Source organism: Protopterus annectens, chromosome 3.part0 (genome assembly GCF_019279795.1).
Source record: "Protopterus annectens isolate FY-2018-M chromosome 3.part0, PAN1.0, whole genome shotgun sequence".
NCBI lineage: Eukaryota > Metazoa > Chordata > Ceratodontiformes > Protopteridae > Protopterus > Protopterus annectens.
In genome coordinates, this window is record NC_056731.1 from 1,890,790,856 (window position 1) to 1,890,808,810 (window position 17,955).

Below are 17,955 nucleotides of genomic sequence, written 5' to 3' on the forward strand. Positions count from 1 at the left end.
TACTGTGTGTGTGTGCATAGACAGTATGTTCACCAAGTGTATGGCAGTGGTTGCAGTACATATCAGGCTGCAGTTGTTCCAGTACCACGACGACTGGCTCATCACTGCTCCCTCAAGCGATCTACTTATTCAGGCCAGGGACTCCTTGTTCCAGCTGTGTCACCAACTAGGTATCACTGTCAACCTGAAGAAGAGCTAGCTGACCCTAGTCTAGACAATAGAGTTCATAGGGTGCCACCTGGATGCTAACTCTCAAATTGCCAAACTTCTGGGCTCCAGAGTCCTTTCTCTCTACATCGGCAAGTTTCTGAAGTTCTTTCCTACTCAAAGCCCCCAACAAGGTTGATCTATCATCTACTGGAGTTGACTGCTACTTTGGTTACATCGGTTCCTCATTCTAGGTATCGCATGAGGGTTCTGCAGTGGACTCTTGCTGTTCGTGGTCCATGTTATATTAACCAATGCAGTTTCCAGTTTGTCCAATGTCAGTTTGCAGACATCATATTCACTGGTAGCTGACTGCCCTGCTGCTGGTTCTAAGTTGCCCTTCCATCTTTTCTGTCACCAATGCCATGGTGACTATGGATGTCTCCCTTCTGGGATGGGGACATTTCAGAGGAAAGTTGGTACAAGGCACGTGAACAGTATCGGAGGCCAAATGTCGCATCAACGTTTTGGAGATGAGGGCAGTCTTCCTAGCATTGCAGGTTTTTGTGATGTCTATCCAGACCGGCAGTTTGCTGGTAGTCTGGTACATTGTCAAACAAGGAAGAACCTGCTTGTTTCTGTTATGTCAGAAAGCCATGAGGGTGTGGTAGTGGAAGATGTCTTCCCAGCACTTTTTAGTAACAACACACATCCCAGGAAGTGCCAGTGTTTTAGCAGACAAATTGAACAGGCCCATTCTCATGCCTCACAAGTGGTCTGTCAATCAGTCAGTGGCTACCAAGATCTTCAGCCAGTGGGGCAATCCTTGCTGCAGTCTTTTGTGTCCCCTCTGAATACCAAATGCAGCTGCTACTTTGTCTTGATTCCTCAGGAGGGGCAGTCACTAAGGGACACTCTGACTTATACTTGGCCCCTGGGTCTCTTTTATGCCTTACCAACCTTTTCCCCTTATAACAGAGTTCCTTCAGAAAGTGATCCTCATCGCCACCTTTTGGCATCAATAGATCTTGTTCCTATTCATCTGGTCTCATGTGAAACACCCTTCCCTGTGTGCTGGATATCCTTCCAGGCCTCCTGTCTCACCAGGACATCAAACCCCTGAAGTTAACCTCTTGGCTTCTGACATTCCAATGATTGACAGAAATTCCAGGCTTTCTTCTCAGGTACTCCATATCCTGTTGTCATCACAAAAAACAGCCACCAAGAAAGTCAATAGAAGTAAGAGGAAGAGCTTTGCAATTCATGCTTTCTGCAAAGGTCTGGATCCTTGTTTGGCTCCTTTACCTTCCATTCTGGAATTTTTGGCAAGATTGTTTCAAAAGGGTGAAGTTTTTCTACCTTCAAAGTATAACTGGCAGCCTTCTCTAATCATGTTTGAGAAAATCAGACTGCTGTCACTTCAATGAAATTTCCTAAGGCCTTTTTACAAGGAGCTTTATTACATAGACCAAAAGTATGGGACCCAGTTCCTTCATGAGAAATTATCTTGTTACTTTAGACCTTTGCTATTGCCCCCTTTGAACTGGCAGCTTTAGTGGAATGCTCCCTGCTGTTCTTTTGGGTAATGTAGGTATGTCTGGAATTTACACAGGCAAACTTGATCTGAGGTACTGCAGATTGGGAAGGAGGGTTGAAGCCTGTGCCCTAGCTTTATGGTAAGTATATAACATTCATTCAACCATTCTGGATGTTTGAGGCATTGTTTTAGCATTGTCATTAGTTTAGTGTTTTGCATATATGTCTTTCATGCTCCGAATGGCAGAAGGCTGTCTGCTTCATTGGGATGTAGCAAAGATTTAGACTTGTACTCTAACTCGTACATCACCTTCCAGACTGAAACCCCCACCCCCCCACCCTGGACATGACCTGTTTTTATGCAGCCTACCTTTTCACTACTAATAATTAGGCTAAAATAGTTTATCCTACAGTTAAAAACTGTGATGCTGATGGAGGGGGTCCTAAGAAAAGTCAGTCATTGTTGGTAATTTAGGATCACAAATTGTATACACACACAAAAAACATAGAATGCTTCCTTAAAATTTTAAGGCTTGTAGGGTCATGGCCAATCTGGAGGACTTTGGGGTGTAGGCCTTCTGCTAGTAAAACTATTGTGCAGGGTTATGGTCCGTGATCAACGCAAATTCTGTAACCAACAGAAAAGTACTTGAGGGTAGTGAGGGACCTATTTTGTGGCAAGACATTGTAGTGTCTACCTTGATTACAGAAATGTTGCCCACCATGATATTTCACCCCCCCCCCCAACAAACAGCAGGGAAATTTCCCTGATGTCCCGGCCAAATTTCTCTTAAGTGTAGAAAAATAATATCCTGGATATCTCTTAATACAAGGAGATTGTTCCTAGTGAACTCTACCCAGTCAATTAATTGGAATGACATAAAATGCATAAATGTATGTGCCTTTATCTGTCAGTATAAAATATAATAAGGAACCTAGAAGATGGCACTTGTTCCTTTTTTCCCTCAGGAAAGGAATACTCCAAACATAGGAAATTACCTTTAGAACTCACTGTTAGTAGTGTTGTACAGCCCCCCCCCCCCCGAAATATTTGCCTAGTTAATTACTACTTACAGTGAAGTGTCTGCTTTTAAATGTGGGTTCTCTTTTTGTATTGTGATTTTCATTAGTCATTTGTTTGCTTGGAATCCCTGTCATGGAACAGTACTCTTTTTACTGCATGTTAAATTCATACCCTTATTTTGCGTCAGAGACCCTTTCAAGATATGGATATACTTTACCACTACTATGCAAGCTGTCAGTTCGTGTTTTGAGGTTTATAGTTATTGTGAAAGCTATTAAACCTTGGGTAACATCCTGTGGGTCTGTTCATCAATTTCTTGTTGATGAGCTGTAGAAATATTTTTTTAATACTTTATCAGTTTTACTTTACATTCTCCACAATACTGCATTCCTCTTATTATTTTTAGCAGTGTTTTACATTTGTGTAATGTGTTAATTTGAAATCTGATTGACCATCAGATCAGAAGGCAGTAAATATATAATGCTGCATATGGGGTTGCTCCTCTTTCTGTAGTTTTTTGCTATATGTTGTTAATTTTTCACATAAGGAATTGGGCGTTATATACTACACACAGGGTAATAATGCCTGACTCAAAATATGTTTAAAGGTACAATATCTGTTCACCTGCCATATTTATGTTTCCCCTTGCTGCCCACACTGATTTGTTTTGTTCGCTGGATACTTTACATTTAAAATTTCTCCTGATTACTGTATATACAGCTTCCTATTTCCTTTGCCATGACCTTTGACATTTTTCTTGTGCAGCACAGTAGGACAGCTTATAGAATCTGTCATGGTGGTAACATACAGAAACAGAAGGATAAAAAAATGGTAGTACACGCTTCTAATGAAAACAAACTTAGTGGAGTCTGTCAGAGTAATGAAAAAACAAAAGGCTGTAAGTCTTTGATTGTTTAGCAGCATATTATTTTGATTCCTCGTACTCTGACTTTGAATAACAAGCCAAAGGGACATGGCTGAAAATATTAGAATCAGCATTGACATTGGCATCGATCCCTGCCAATTCTTATTTTGCACATGGGATCTGGATATCACATCAACAGTGACCATCACGAAGAGCCAGTGTTTACAACACTGTGGTGGCTAGCCCTGCCATAGGATGAGAAAATTAGAATATTGATAAAAAAATATATTGCAGCTGTGTTAAATGTGAAACTGCAGATACTAGTGTTTGGTGCAGGCTAACTGTGTGTGCATGTGTACACGTGTGCATGCACGTACACGTGTGTGTATATGTGTGTAGATAGTATAAATATGGGAGAATCCTAAGCACAGTGTCAGTTGAATTATGTTTGTGTACCAGAAGAACCAAAACATGACTACTTGACAGGTAGACGGCTTCCCAAAGTCAAAGGCTCAAATTAGCATTGTAAAACTGCCTTCTAGCAAAATCTCTTGTATAGCAGGGACTTGACAGCACTACAAAATGCAGCTTGAGACTGTGATAAGATGGTCTTTGTTTCATTTGTTAGTGGTGGAGTTGGAGACAGCTGCAGGAAGGAAAAGCTTTGCAGTGGGATCAGGGAACCTAGCTGCGACAAGTTTGCATTGAAACAATATACTTAATCATAAACTTGGTTCTGACACCCAAGTTACTCCCGCACAGTTATATCCAGTATGAGGCCCCTTTAGTATCTTAATGAACAGCGATCTCCCATACTACAAGTTCTACATGGATTACCCCACTTTAGTGGAGAATAGAGGGAAGTTAAATTTTCAGTATTGAAGGGATCAAATTTGCTTGTTCGTTGCTACTTTTTATGAAGAGTTTGTGATGTAGGCAGTCATGTCCTATGTCTTGATGTCTGACAGCATTGCAGAAATGTACCTTCTCCCTTAAAATGTGGTGTAAAGGAAGAATTTTGCAGTCCACTTTCTAGGCCATAGAAAGTTTGAGTGGACCTCATGCATAGTATCCACTGGTGATGAGTTGTCAGAAAGTAATGAGTTCTCATTGGCCTTCACTGTATCGTATGTCAGTGGATTGTCCAGCACAAGTACTTTCTCAGATAATTTGACTTTTTGGTGAAGCACACATGTACATACTGTGCTACCATGATATGCCTGATAACTTAGTTCAGAATACTCTTGCGAGGGCTTTACTGTCTAGAGCCCCAGTTTGAGTTGTACTCCTGTCCTCTCCAAACTAAATATAACAACCTTGGAGTGCAGCATCCCTGAGTAAATACTAAGCATACTGTTCTAGTTCTTTATTGGTATTCATATTTTGTATTGGCCACTGCAATTCATTTCTCCCTTGTCAGCTGACATGACACTTAGGAAAGCCGATTGTTGAGGTCTTTACTTAGCATTGTTAAAGAATGTATGTATATGTGGGAAATACAAGCTTGAGGAAGCTTGAATAAGTTGCAGAAAGATAAATGAAAATGTTAGAGCAGTTTTGTGGCATAGAGATATGAAGCCGTGGCTGTGACCTAAATGATCTAAATTTGAATAGCATGTTGGGCACTGGAAAGACCTAGGCAGGGGAGGGTGGGGGTGAGCAGCTGTTGCTGGCTTGCTCATTTGTGGGTGAGGGGTGGGAATGGTGGTTTCTGATCTGGTTGCCAGATCATAAATGAAGACTTGCAAAGCACTGAAATGGCTGGATTGGGAACATGGACTTGGCAAGCCCAAGATGTTGTTGGTAGCCTTTAGCTGTTTGTGAGTGGCAGCATTCGCATGCAAGGAGATATGGCGTAGGATATTCTGCTACTAGTGTGGTCTACTAAAACTAAATCATGCAAGTCTGTCATTTTCTTTTTTGAGTTAATACAGCAATTCAAGATATTTATCATGTTTCTATTTTGTTTTGCTTTGCAACATTTTAAGTATATGTTCAGAATTTTTCTTTTATCCTTCTCTTGCTCTAATTGTGTGTTATGCCACAGTTTATTGTAACTTGATGCTGTGAAATCTGAGGGTCATATGTATATATATATATATATATATATATATATATATATATATATATATATATTTAAAGTATAACATAAAAACTGAAAATGAAATATGTAATGCTTGTAATTAGGTAAAGTAAATGCTTGCTTCAGTTTGAGGCAGAGGTATAAAATATAGCTGTGGGGGCCACTTTTTTAAGCATTCATTTCAGCCATGGTGTATTGGAATTTAACTTTGCCTGCTTCTCGATTCACAGTGAGTTGGCAGTTTACTGTAGGCTCTTGCTTCCACTTGCAGGCATTAAACATATACTTTGTTTCCTACTCAACACCTACAGTGAACCATAGCTAAATCAGGTGCAGTGGTGTCCGCCTGTCCTTCCAGGTCGCACTAAAAGAGCTAAGAGTGAAATAGAATCATGGAAAAAACTTACGGAAGCTGCTGCATGCACTGCACTCTGATTTTTATCACTGAAGTAAGTTCAGGAGAGATTTCATGGATATTAGTGTTGTGTTCAGGGCATAACACTATAACTCTAAAAAAAAAAAGCTTAATTTTGCTATGCAGTCAGTCAGATAAATGTGTTTGCAGGATTTTGCCTGCTTGATATGTCACAAGGTCATGCTGCAAGCTGCACAGCCAGCTGTTCAGATGTGAAAGGAGCCTTCCTATCCCTTGATAGTGGTGTTACCTGGAAATTAATTTCAAACGAGGGAATTTAACCAAGTTTAGAAATGAAGCACTGTGAGCACCCTGAAGTTTAGTTAGCTTAAACAGTCAGATAGTGGACAGTGGGGGCTAGAGTTTCTATTCGCAAAAGTGAAGAAATTTTGATTGCAACAAGATTTTTACTATTTGGCATTTAATTTACAAGTATTTCTTACTACTACTGCATGGTGTTTTAACTTAGCTGGAATAGCTCAAAAGGTTAAAAAATAGAAAAAATATGAAAGAATAGCAAGAGGAAATTCAGAAAGTGACCCCCCCCCCCCACACACACACACACACACACACACAAACCTGGACATGAAAGTGTTTGGTCTCATCAGGAAATGAGTGTTTTTATATGCTTGTTGCATTTGCCTCCACTCAAAGTGAGAAAATCATTTGTCGCAGTGCCATTTTAAATGGTTGAATGTTAGTCTCATCGGAGTCCACGTTTTTGACATTAGTCTTGTGTTGGTACTAGCCATTGTTTAAGATTTCATTATACCAGATTATTTGCGAACACACTTAAGCCAGTTTTTCATGCTTTACTCAAGTTAACCCACAGTAGTGAACCAAAGTGCTGCACACAGAGCAAAAGCCTATTTGCCATTAAAATATCTGCCTGTCTTTTGGCCTGCAGATAGTTTTGAAGGAGGAGCCTTATTCAATTATACCACCCAACAAGTACTTGTTTCCTTGTATCATCAGTAGCTTCCTGTTTGGTAGGAAATTTGGAATGGATTAGTCACTGAAGTGCAAGTTGAAGCAGTTTAACCTTTGAAGAAATTTTATCCAAGACAAATTAATTCTGTAATAAGTTCATCACTGCCAGTACATGAAGAATGTAGCCCACATCTCGGATTGTACCAGGTAGCAGCGTACCTGTTTTATTAGGCAAAAATGAGTATCGTTGTCAGTCGTTACTGCGGTAGCATTGACGCCTCACAGTAAGACATTGTCCTGTTCGATTCTCAGCTAGAGCGCCTTCTCTGTGGAGACATCCATGCGTGAATGAGCGTACCTTCATTGAAGGTTGTGCGTCAGGGCTGGCAACTCGGGACGTAAAAATCTACTGCCAATCATTAGCGGACTGGAGTTACGCTGTGGTGACCCCTATCCAGGAAAAGCCAAAAGAGACAACAACAAGTTTTCAGTCGTCGTTTGTCTGAAGAATACACTGCCCAGCCCTGATATACTTAGAATGCTAAAACTAGGGTCCCACTACCAATTGATTTACAAAGATTTTGCTAGCAAAATTGTTTTGCAGTGTGTTTTATTGTCCGGTAGTAAAACAAGTATTTTAGTAGTAATCTATGCTAATATTACAACAGAAGTCTCCAAAAACCTGATTAGCCAATCAAAATAACAAGAAATACTAAAAATTCAACCAACAAAGAATAGCGGAAAATAAAGAACAGAAAAGAACAAGAACAACATAAACTTTATTCAGATAAACTCAGTAACACTTAATGTCTTTTGCAAAATGACTCCAGACCAATTTATTTTCCTTTGTCTCTATGTTACTTATGCATTCTTAGTGACATGGTTTGCTTAAATAATTAGAAATTAAAAAGTTATGAAAGACATAAAAAAGTTACAAATATTCTACTCCTTGCCTTTTTAAGAACAGAGAAAAAAAGTTCAGAAGCATTAAACCTCAGTACTGTCCATGTATGGCATTGTTAAGATATTAGCAAACTTCAAGTGGTATAACATTCAGTACACTTAGTAAAGTATGCTTTATCCACCAAAGGTAGCACAACTCTTGTGTGTATCGTACCTTGATCGGTCGGGCATCTTAATGCATTTCTTTCCACTGTCTTTCAACCATTACCGTGTACATGTGTTATTACCCACACCACATCATTTGTTATTACCTTGCAGTTCTAAATGCATCTGTGTTTTTGTGAAGTCACCAGTATTTGTAAGTGGCTAACCACTTGTACATTGTTTTATTTACTCCTTGCATGCATGCATGCATGTGTTTTTGGTAATTGCATTTCAAGTCTTCCCTTAAGAGGATATATTCAAATATCAAAATCAGTAACTAAGTAAATATTTGTTATATTAATATATAACTTTGCATTCTAATCTACAGCACTATTTAATTGATACAATAGTCATTGTGTTATATTACTTGTCTACTACTGCATCAAATTTATTTTTATTGTGACTGTGGAATAACTTAGATTCTAAGATAACTTAGGTTATTAGTCTGTCAGTCATCAGTTATTTTAGACCAGCACGGATACGAAATGTTTTTAGGGCTTTAAGTTTAAGGTGATCTCTCAGTATATCTGCTGATGTGTTAAATCTCATCCAAAATCATAGTAGGAAGTGAATTTCATTAAGACCATTCCCTGAAAAAAAAATCCTGATGATACCCTTGAAGTGTGGTGATCTCAGTTTTGCTGAAATTGTGTTGCATTACCTGTCCATTCACACCACTTCTACATCATGTGTTCTTACAGTGCATAAGTCACGTGTCTTTTCTCTTTGTAGCTGAGATAAAATAACCCACCAAGTGTTTGCTAGCTATTTGGTGAATTTACATGAATCTGTTTTGTTTTACTAATTAGATTGACTTGATTGTGACACAACGCTTATACCTAGCATTTGTTTCTTTAGTTTTCTTGATTTGGAAGATCCAGTTGGCATAATCCTTTTTCATTGAAGGCCGTTCTAGTTTACAGGAACTGTGTCTGTGTGTAAGGCGTGACCTAACCACTATACAAGTTTGTTAGAAACAGAAATGTAAAGTTGCTAAAATATTTGTATAATGAACTGGATTGTGGTTAGTTGTGATAATGTTTGATGATCAGATTAATTGCTTTGCTTTTTTGTTGACATAAAAATGCTTGGTATTCACACCAGCAAACATTTGCACTACATATTTGCAGTGTTTAACAATTTTCCCAGGTAGTTGAATATTGTACACTTGTGTAATTAGGAAATTTCAAATACTAGAAGGGTTCCGAGGGAAGTGAGCCATATAAAGAAATGGGATATGGACAAGAGGGATAAGGGGAGGGAATAAGCAAGTTGAAATATGGAAAAGTCGCAGTGCAATCACAACTGCATCCCTTATTTTCAGCAAAATTATTTTGTTCTTTTTTTGAATGCAGCTTTATATGGATTTATCTGATAGCATCTAATAGTGTATTCCAGACTTCTCATACCCTGGTAGAAAACTGTGAATTGCTTTAGTGGTACTTTGAGGCAAGGGTATTAGTAGGATGCAGTGATTTAAACTTAAGGTAGTAAGCTGGGGTATGCAGTTGGCTTGGGGACTGGATAGCTGGTCATTGCCCAGGCTTATTGAGGGTAGCATGGAATATCCTGAACTACATTGAGGAAGAATGGCGCTTGAATTTAAGTGAATGCATTGGGTTACTGGATGAGGGCTTGGCTTTTCAGTTGTAATCATTTTCAAGTTTAGAAGTCAGCAGGAGTTGAATAACCTTGATTACCCTGTAGCACGATGGGTAGCAAGACATACAATACGTTATGATTTGAGCATAATTGGTGAAGAATGATTTAACTCTAGACATGCCAATTTTGATTGGACAGAAGGACTGCAATGTTCATATATTGGTCACATTTTAATTTAGGTCAAGTATGACACCTTGTAATTTGATGTAACTGCAAACTGACTGTCACAAGTGGACAGTCGTGCCTTGAGAGAATACGGGTTATTGAGTGGATCATGTGATGGGGTGCTAGCAGGTAATGGGTTGCTAGCTGTTGAATAGCAGTGGGCTTGGATTTATTAGTATTTAGATGAAGGCTAGATACTTGTACAATTCTTTAATCTGTGATAAAATGCTTTTGTAGATGATTTTGTCACAGATGGAAATGACAAAGTAAAGCAATGCTGAGTCATCTAAGTGGCATATTACCCAAGTGAGGACCTTCTTGGTGTATTTAACCAGTTATCTAACAGGCACACTTTGAACCTGGGCGGTCTTTCCTGTTCAGTACCGTCAGTTCCATTTAATGTAACAGAAAATAAAGTAATAAACTATTGAGAAGCATAGCCTTTTAGCTTCTGATAGTTGTAGTATGTGTGGCTAAAAACACAGGCAAAAGAAACTTGCTACTGCTAAGTAAGTACTGTTTTGGGTTGTTTTCATGCAGGGAAGTAGGACTTGGAGGTGAATAATACTTGATGTCCATTGTAAGGATCTCTGCTATTGTGTGGTTCTTAATGGATAGGAATTGTCCACAAGCAGATGTCTGCCCATGTAGCCTGACTTCAGAGCTTCAGGCATCAACAGCACAGCACTGGACTCCTACGTATGCCAGAGATATTGTTTGCCTGCTGGGAAGAAAGAAGACAGCAGCCCATGTTATCTGTAACTGTGTTTGCAACAAAAGAGCAGTCTGTAACCATTTTGAGTAAGTCAGGTAGTTTCTGAAGTAGCAAGTCCTTTCTTCGGACTGTTTCCCCTTTATTGCATTGCACTGCATTGTTTGATTTTTGGCCTTTTTTGACTGTAGTACTTGTGGACACTTTTTTTTTTTCAAAGCTGATTACATCTCCAGTCTGAGTCTCATGAACTACCCGGCATCCATCCCTCCTCTGACAGCAGTTTGCATTATATAAGCTGAAGGTGTTAGGTTTCCCGGTTAACAAATGTTAAATAAAAATAAATAAAATTGGGGCATTTTCCTGTTGTCCCTCATTGTTGTAATTTCATGGCAGCTTCCCTACAGATGCCATTTTACAGCAAGTATTCCCATCTTCCATTTTCTTACCCTTGTAAGTGAGCATCATGTAAAGTCATACATTTATTGTCACTGTCTGAAATTCTGTGTTATACCTGATTTTCACTGGGGTGGTAGCATTTCTTTCTTTGCAAGTTAATGTTTTGTCAAGCGTATATATGTGCATGGATTTGTCATTGCTACAGAACTCACATTTATGTACATTTCTGCAAGGAAATGATTTCTGAGTCACTGGATTTATGCTTGAACCCATGCCCCATATTAAGACATGCAGTGACAATTACGTGTGTGTGTGTGTGTGTGTGTGTGTGTGCACTCACTTATGTTTATCCCAGATTGTGCATGCTATAGGGAAGCATCAGGATGAATTTTTGTCAGTTTGCTGAAACTTAAAGATGTATTCAAGACATACTGACCTGCATTCTAGAAAATTTCAAATGCGTTGAGACATTTTGACCTACATTTCTAAGTAAAGCTGGTAGGTCTGCATGATGATCAAAACGGCCTCTTTCATTTAGTTTGCAGCATACATCTTTATCAAGTTTTCAGTGTGACCCCCCCCAGTGTATGAATCACATTCTTGGTGTGTTCTTATGAAATCAATGCCACAAATATTTATAAGAAAAATTTCTTGTATTTGTTATAGCAAAAAAAAATTCTGACTTTTGGCAGAATAGGATGTAAAGCTGTCATCTTGCTTTTAGTGCTGTTTGCTCATACAGTGTTTTGTGTAAAGATGATCGTCCGCATGTCCTGAAATTCTTGTAATGTTAGGACACAATACAAAAATACATATTGGTATTTAGACAGGGTCATATTCAAGTCATAACGGCCATCATAAATTTGTATACTGCAACATTTGCATAATCGTTAATATGCAGTGAAAGTGTAGCCATCAGCAAGGACACTACTTCAGTTTTATCTGGAAATATACTAAAATTCATTAATTTGGACTGTGAGTATTGGAGGGGAAAAAAAAGGTTTTAATGGAATCTGGCAGTGTAGGTCAGAAAACTCATATGCTACAACCTGTAGTTCTTCTCTTAATTTGCTGCTTATAATAATGTCAGTTTGCTGCACTAAGTGTTCTGCATCTAGAATTTTGCATCTAGAATTTTGCTTTCGTTTTGCATGTACGGAGATGCACTAATGTTTTTGTTTGCTCTTTGCTGACCTAGTTTCCCTAGGCCCGTGTCCTCTTTTCAGGGTAGACCAGAGGTGGTATTTCTGAGTAGGAGGAATTTGGCCAGGGAACTTCCCCTATGCTTTCTTGCAATAAGTGATATGCGATCTTTTACATCCCTCTGAGCTTCTACTAACTCAAGCACTTGAGGACCATACCCCCCTTTTGCTACAGTGCACTATCAGTATGGGAAACTGAATCCAAGCACCTGGTGTGGGAATGGAGTCCACATCTTTGATATTCCAGCACCAAAGGCTAGTGTACTACTTGGTGAGCCACTAACTGTATATTATACTAAAGTCATTGTAATGACCAGTAAATGCACTTTAAGTCACGATTATAAATTCATCTCATGAACATGGAATTTCATTCTTTTTTTTTTTTTTAACTGTGTATCATTGTCTATGGCACTGTCTAACAAACAGAAAAACTGTTGACATAAAGCTGCAGTATTTTGGTGATTTTTATGCAAACAAGAATATGTATTTTCATAAAACAAAGTTTTGTTTATATATTGCATAGAACAGAGACTTCAAAATGTCTTCTTTAGGAGTCAAGGTAGAGATACTTAGTTGCTTTTGAGGGTTTAGAGAACAATCTAAGGAAGTTTAATAGATATGTATGCTATAAAAGAAGCGCAAGAGTACACAAACACAATCCGTAGTTGTTTGATGGTCCTAAAACATGTAGTAGTAGTAAAGCGTTAACACAGGCTGTGAAGATGAGGTTGCAGTAAAAATAGTGGGTTTATAAGAGTAATCACTTTTAATGAAATGAAGACTAGTACAATGGGCTTAGAGGATGTGAAGAAAAACTGGTAGACAAGAATGAATGACAGGGCTTTGAAAGGAATTGCAAATATTTCTGTGTTACGTTTCAACTGTATGTCAGTATCTGTAGTCTTTTGTAGACATGCCTACTGTCAACACCATGCATCCTATACTTATAGAATAAAAATAACAAGCATTTTGTTGATTCTGTATCCCAAAAACTAAAAAGCAGTATGTTTTTTCTGTGTCTCAGGTGCTGAGGAAGTCTTACTTCTTGCTAGAAGAACAGATTTACGAAGGATATCAATGGATACCCCTGACTTCACAGACATCATCCTGCAGATCGAAGACATCAGACATGCTATTGCAATTGACTATGATCCTGTAGAGGGGTACATTTACTGGACAGATGATGAAGTTAGGGCTATTCGTCGGGCATATCTTGATGGGTCTGGAGCGGAGACATTAGTGACAACAGAAATTAACCATCCTGATGGAATAGCTGTAGACTGGGTTGCTCGGAATTTGTACTGGACTGATACTGGCACTGATCGCATTGAAGTCACATGTTTAAACGGCACATCCAGAAAAATTCTTATATCAGAAAATTTAGATGAGCCAAGAGCTATTGTTCTAAATCCAGTGACAGGGTAAGTAGGTGTCATAACACAAGAGCAACATTTTCTTTTAAAGTTGAACTGTTTCTTAAAGCTATTTTAGCTGTTTGGTTGACTATTTTGAGTACAGTACAAGTTATGGGTCTTATCGGTTTACAATGTATATGGAGTCTTGCAGAATTACTGCTAAATCATGGAGGCTGGAAATGTTGTAACTTGCAGCACACTTGCATGTTGTCTCATTGCCTAAGGTTTCTGCCTCAAATATACTAGTTGATTGGCTACTCTGGACTGTCCATATGTCTGTATATTGCATTTTCCTTTGTCTTTGTGCCACAAGTTGTAGCTGAAAAGGGTCTGAAAAAGGCAGTTAACATACATGACTAACAAGTAAACTAGGTTGCAGTTTGAAAGGTAAGAGCCCTGAACTTTCTGGAATTGTCTTTTAAACCCACAAACATAAATAAAAAAGGGGGGTTTTATTAGTTTTCTTCTTGGTTATTGTTCACTGACTTCCAGTTTGCAGCTGTGATTTTTTTTCCCCTTATTTAAAAGTCAGCTGTGCTCTCCGGTATAATGACAGCGTTCCGAGTGTCTTTTTTCTTCTTTATATTGACCGATAAGTGTAGTTTACTGCCTAGAAAACCATTCAGTACTTTTTAGTTTCTTTCTGCTACAGACGGAGTACCATACCTGTTTTTCTTAAAATCTAACAATTTTCCCTGAAAGGGCTTCATATTTGACTGCTCGATACAAGGGAGAGCATATCCTTTCTGTTTGTATCACTGTTACAAGCCATCCACAGGTCTGTATCCTGATACTTTCTTACTGAATCATTAAAATGCTGTAAAGCATACATAGGTAACTGAAACATTTTCCTTTCTTTAAGGAGTTACTGGAGAAAGCTTTTTCCTGAGTGGAAGTGATCAGATAATGCTGCACCCGGTAAACAAGCTTCTAACAGCTCTCATATTTTTGGCTGTTGACATATTCATATTAGTTTTAGAAAGTTATTAGCTATAGAGAAGATTATGAACAGAATGGAGGCAATATAATTTGCTTGAAGCTGCCTAGTCTGTCACTGGTGTCATTTTCAGTAAAACTGAGCAGAACTGCCACACCTGACAGCAAGTAACACTGAGTGCAATTATGTACAAGCTTGCTTGAATGTTAACTTTGTGTAGCCAACAGAAACTTGTATTTTTACCTACTTCCCTCATTTATTTAATTCTTACTGCAGACAAAATAAAAGTAAATAAATAAAAATCCTTAAGCATTTTAAGCAAGGGGACTCTAGTACTACCATAATTGTTTAACATATCACATTTTGGGGAAACAGAAATGGGGAAGAAAGGCTGAAAAATCACTTAAGTAAGGCAGTCCTCCTTGGACCATTTTTGGAGTATAATTTATTTTTATTTATTTTTACGTTTGTTTACTGGGAAAATCTGACTAGGATAAGACCCATTTTCAGCAGAGGCCTGGGGATAAAAACTCCACATATAGAGTTAGAAAATAATTCTAAAAGCTTTGAGATAATGGGGCTTAAGTATATTATAGCATATGAAGATTTAATTAAAAAAGTACTTTTCCAGTTTTAGGTTGGAAATGTCATTCAGGTGCATTTTTTGTAAGCATAAATTGTGGACTGATACCATTGTGCAATTATGTTTACAGTACTAATGAGTACATGTTGATAATTTACTTGGATTTTAGGCCAAGATGGACTCATGTTGTATTTCTGCACCTGCTTTAATGTTTAGTATGTGTTATTTTATGTCTACCTTTGCCAAAAGACCCCAGATAAATATTTTTTAAGCTCTGGCAGGCATTGGTGACAATGGTACTGAAGTGGCATGAGCCAGATATTAATACTGTCACCATCGTTCAATAACATCCAGCCCCTAACCCCAGTTCATTTTCTTTCCCATCAGAGAGGTGCATCATTTCATATTACCAAGGCCTTTATTGGTTACTGAATTATGCAGCCTGTGGCTTCTTGCTCTGTGAAGCAATCGGGTCATAGTTATTTACATCGTTCTACATGTTTCTTTTTTATGATTGTTTATGTAGTAAAGGTTTTATTTTTTTTCTTTATGTTAAGTCATTTCCGTAGTGAGTGTGCTCTTCCTTTTGTTTGAAAGACTATAACCAAGTTAATTTAAGTCTTGAAACCAGCACTGAGAATTTGCTGACTAAAAAGACGAGTAACAAGAAAGAAGAGATATTTGAGTCAGTGTCAGAACTTCACAAGATTAATATTAAGTTTATTGGATGGTATTAAAAGTTAAAATAAATATAAGAAGTGCAAGTTGGCAGTGAGTAGTTTTGGCCAGTTGGTAGATATGAAGGAGGGCCAGAAGACAGAACTCTAGAATCACCACTTTGGAAGTAATGTTGAAACTTCTAGAGGCAAAAGTTCTGGATATAGAATATAGAAAGAGGCATAAAAACATTTACTTTGCAGGTATTTCTGAAAACTGTGTGAAGGCTGTTTTGGTGAAATGAACTGATATGCTGAGAAAAGAGAGGAATAGAAAGAGATCATATGGTTTTCTTCCATTATAACCCCATGCAGCATTTCCTAGACCCCTCTTGATTCGCTTCCAGACCTATCAAGTTAAAGACTGGATTTTATCAGTCCTTGTAAGCTCCTTGAAATGAAATGAAGGTGTCAGAAACAACTGTTTGGTGTGATAATGATTATTCAGCCGAAATAAGGCAGAAGAGAGTAGCATGAAGGCTATGCAGAAGGAGTATTATGTTGAATGTGTTGAAATCAGCTTGTTTCAGAGTGAAACTTCCTGGGAGAGCAGTCACATTTTTTGGTCCCGAAGATACAGAGCCTAGTGTAATTGTTTAAGTTTGTGTGCTTGACAATGAAGTGACTGTATAATGTTCTGAGGACTTGTTGATTTTGGTGTAAGTAATGATCTTTTTTTCTATACATGAAGTATTGTGCATGATTCTAATGTACAGCATACCACATGTAAAGTTTTGTATATGTGGTGCTACCTTCCCTTTAAAATTTGAGTCTGAGTAATGATTGAAAACATTTTGTAAGAATGAAATTGTCCTCACTTGCTGTCTGGGCAAGCAGAGGAATTTCTTGCTTCAGTGAACTTGTTAAATATTTAAAGGAGCAGTATGTTTAGCAAGGAGTAAAATTTTCCTTTGTAGCAAAATTTTCTTTTGTAACTATGAATGTGTGGGCAGCCACGTGGTACAGCAGCTAGCGTTGTTGCCTCACAGCAAGAGATTCAGTGGTTCAGTCCTCTGCTGGGGTGCCTTCTGTGTGGAGTATGCATGTCCTCCCTGTGGTCTTGTGGGTTTCCTCAGGGTGCTCCGGTTTCCTCCCACATCGCAAAGACATGCTGTAGGTGGATTGGACACTCTAAACTGGCCCTAGGCGTGAGTGCATGCATGTGTTTGCCTTCCGTGGAAGGTTGGGTGCCAGGCTAGCAGCTCGACACTGCAAAACTCTACTGCCAGTCATGATCGGACAGGTGATCTGCTGTGGCAACCCCTAGCTGGGAAAAGACGAAAGAAGAAGTAACTGTGAATGTGTGATGTAAATGTGGAAGAAAAGATTGTAGGAGGCTTAAAGAATAACGGACATGCAGGTTTTGAAGGTTATTTCATGTTGGGGAAAAAAGTTGATCATTATTAAATTTTATGGCTCTCCGATGTTGTTCGTGTTTCACTGTTGCAGTCATTACACTTGGGTTTATCTGCCTGCAGGTATCCCTCAGTCGGCCCAAATACCAGAGTCGTGGGAATTCTGCATTGGATGCTGTTGCTTCTTCCATAACGTCAGGTCATCAGGGGTATAAAACATGCAGCTGACGCCATTACATCAGCTTTTCTTGCCGAGCGGAGCCCAAACCAGTAGTAGTTCGCAAGTGCCGGTCGGCTGCCTCCTGAAATTTTTATTTTTCGAGTTTCAGACCTGAAGTCTTCTAAAAGATAAGTACCCCGTTGGGGATCCTTTTTTCTTGCTCTAACTGTTGTCAGAAATTAATAATTGTCTTGCCTGTGAAAAGCAAATACCTCACAGAGATCTTCATTCTTACTGCATCACCTGTTTAGGCCCAGACCACGACGTTCCTCACTGTCGGTTTTGTGCCCTGTTCAACTCCCGAACTATTCATCGTCTGGCTATTTTTGTCGCTAAATTATTTCGCTCTCTTTCTCCGTATTCCAAAATGGCTTTGATAAGCCATCCAACTACCGGTCTTCTGAAACAACATAAGGATAAAGACAGACAGACCGCATAGGTCCAAAACTGCCGACAACGCTTCCACTAAGCTAGTCGCCAGT

The 17,955-nt window shown here is 38.7% G+C and overlaps 1 protein-coding gene across 1 annotated transcript in view; it reads left to right on the forward strand.

The window, feature by feature from the left end:
* The window catches only part of LRP5 (LDL receptor related protein 5), a 1,224,287-nt gene that overhangs the window by 407,957 nt on the left and 798,375 nt on the right, over nucleotides 1-17,955 (forward strand). The window contains exon 5 of the mRNA XM_044065976.1: nucleotides 13,272-13,668. Within this exon, the coding sequence (XP_043921911.1) occupies nucleotides 13,272-13,668 (397 nt within the window). The remainder of the gene's footprint in view (nucleotides 1-13,271; nucleotides 13,669-17,955) is intronic.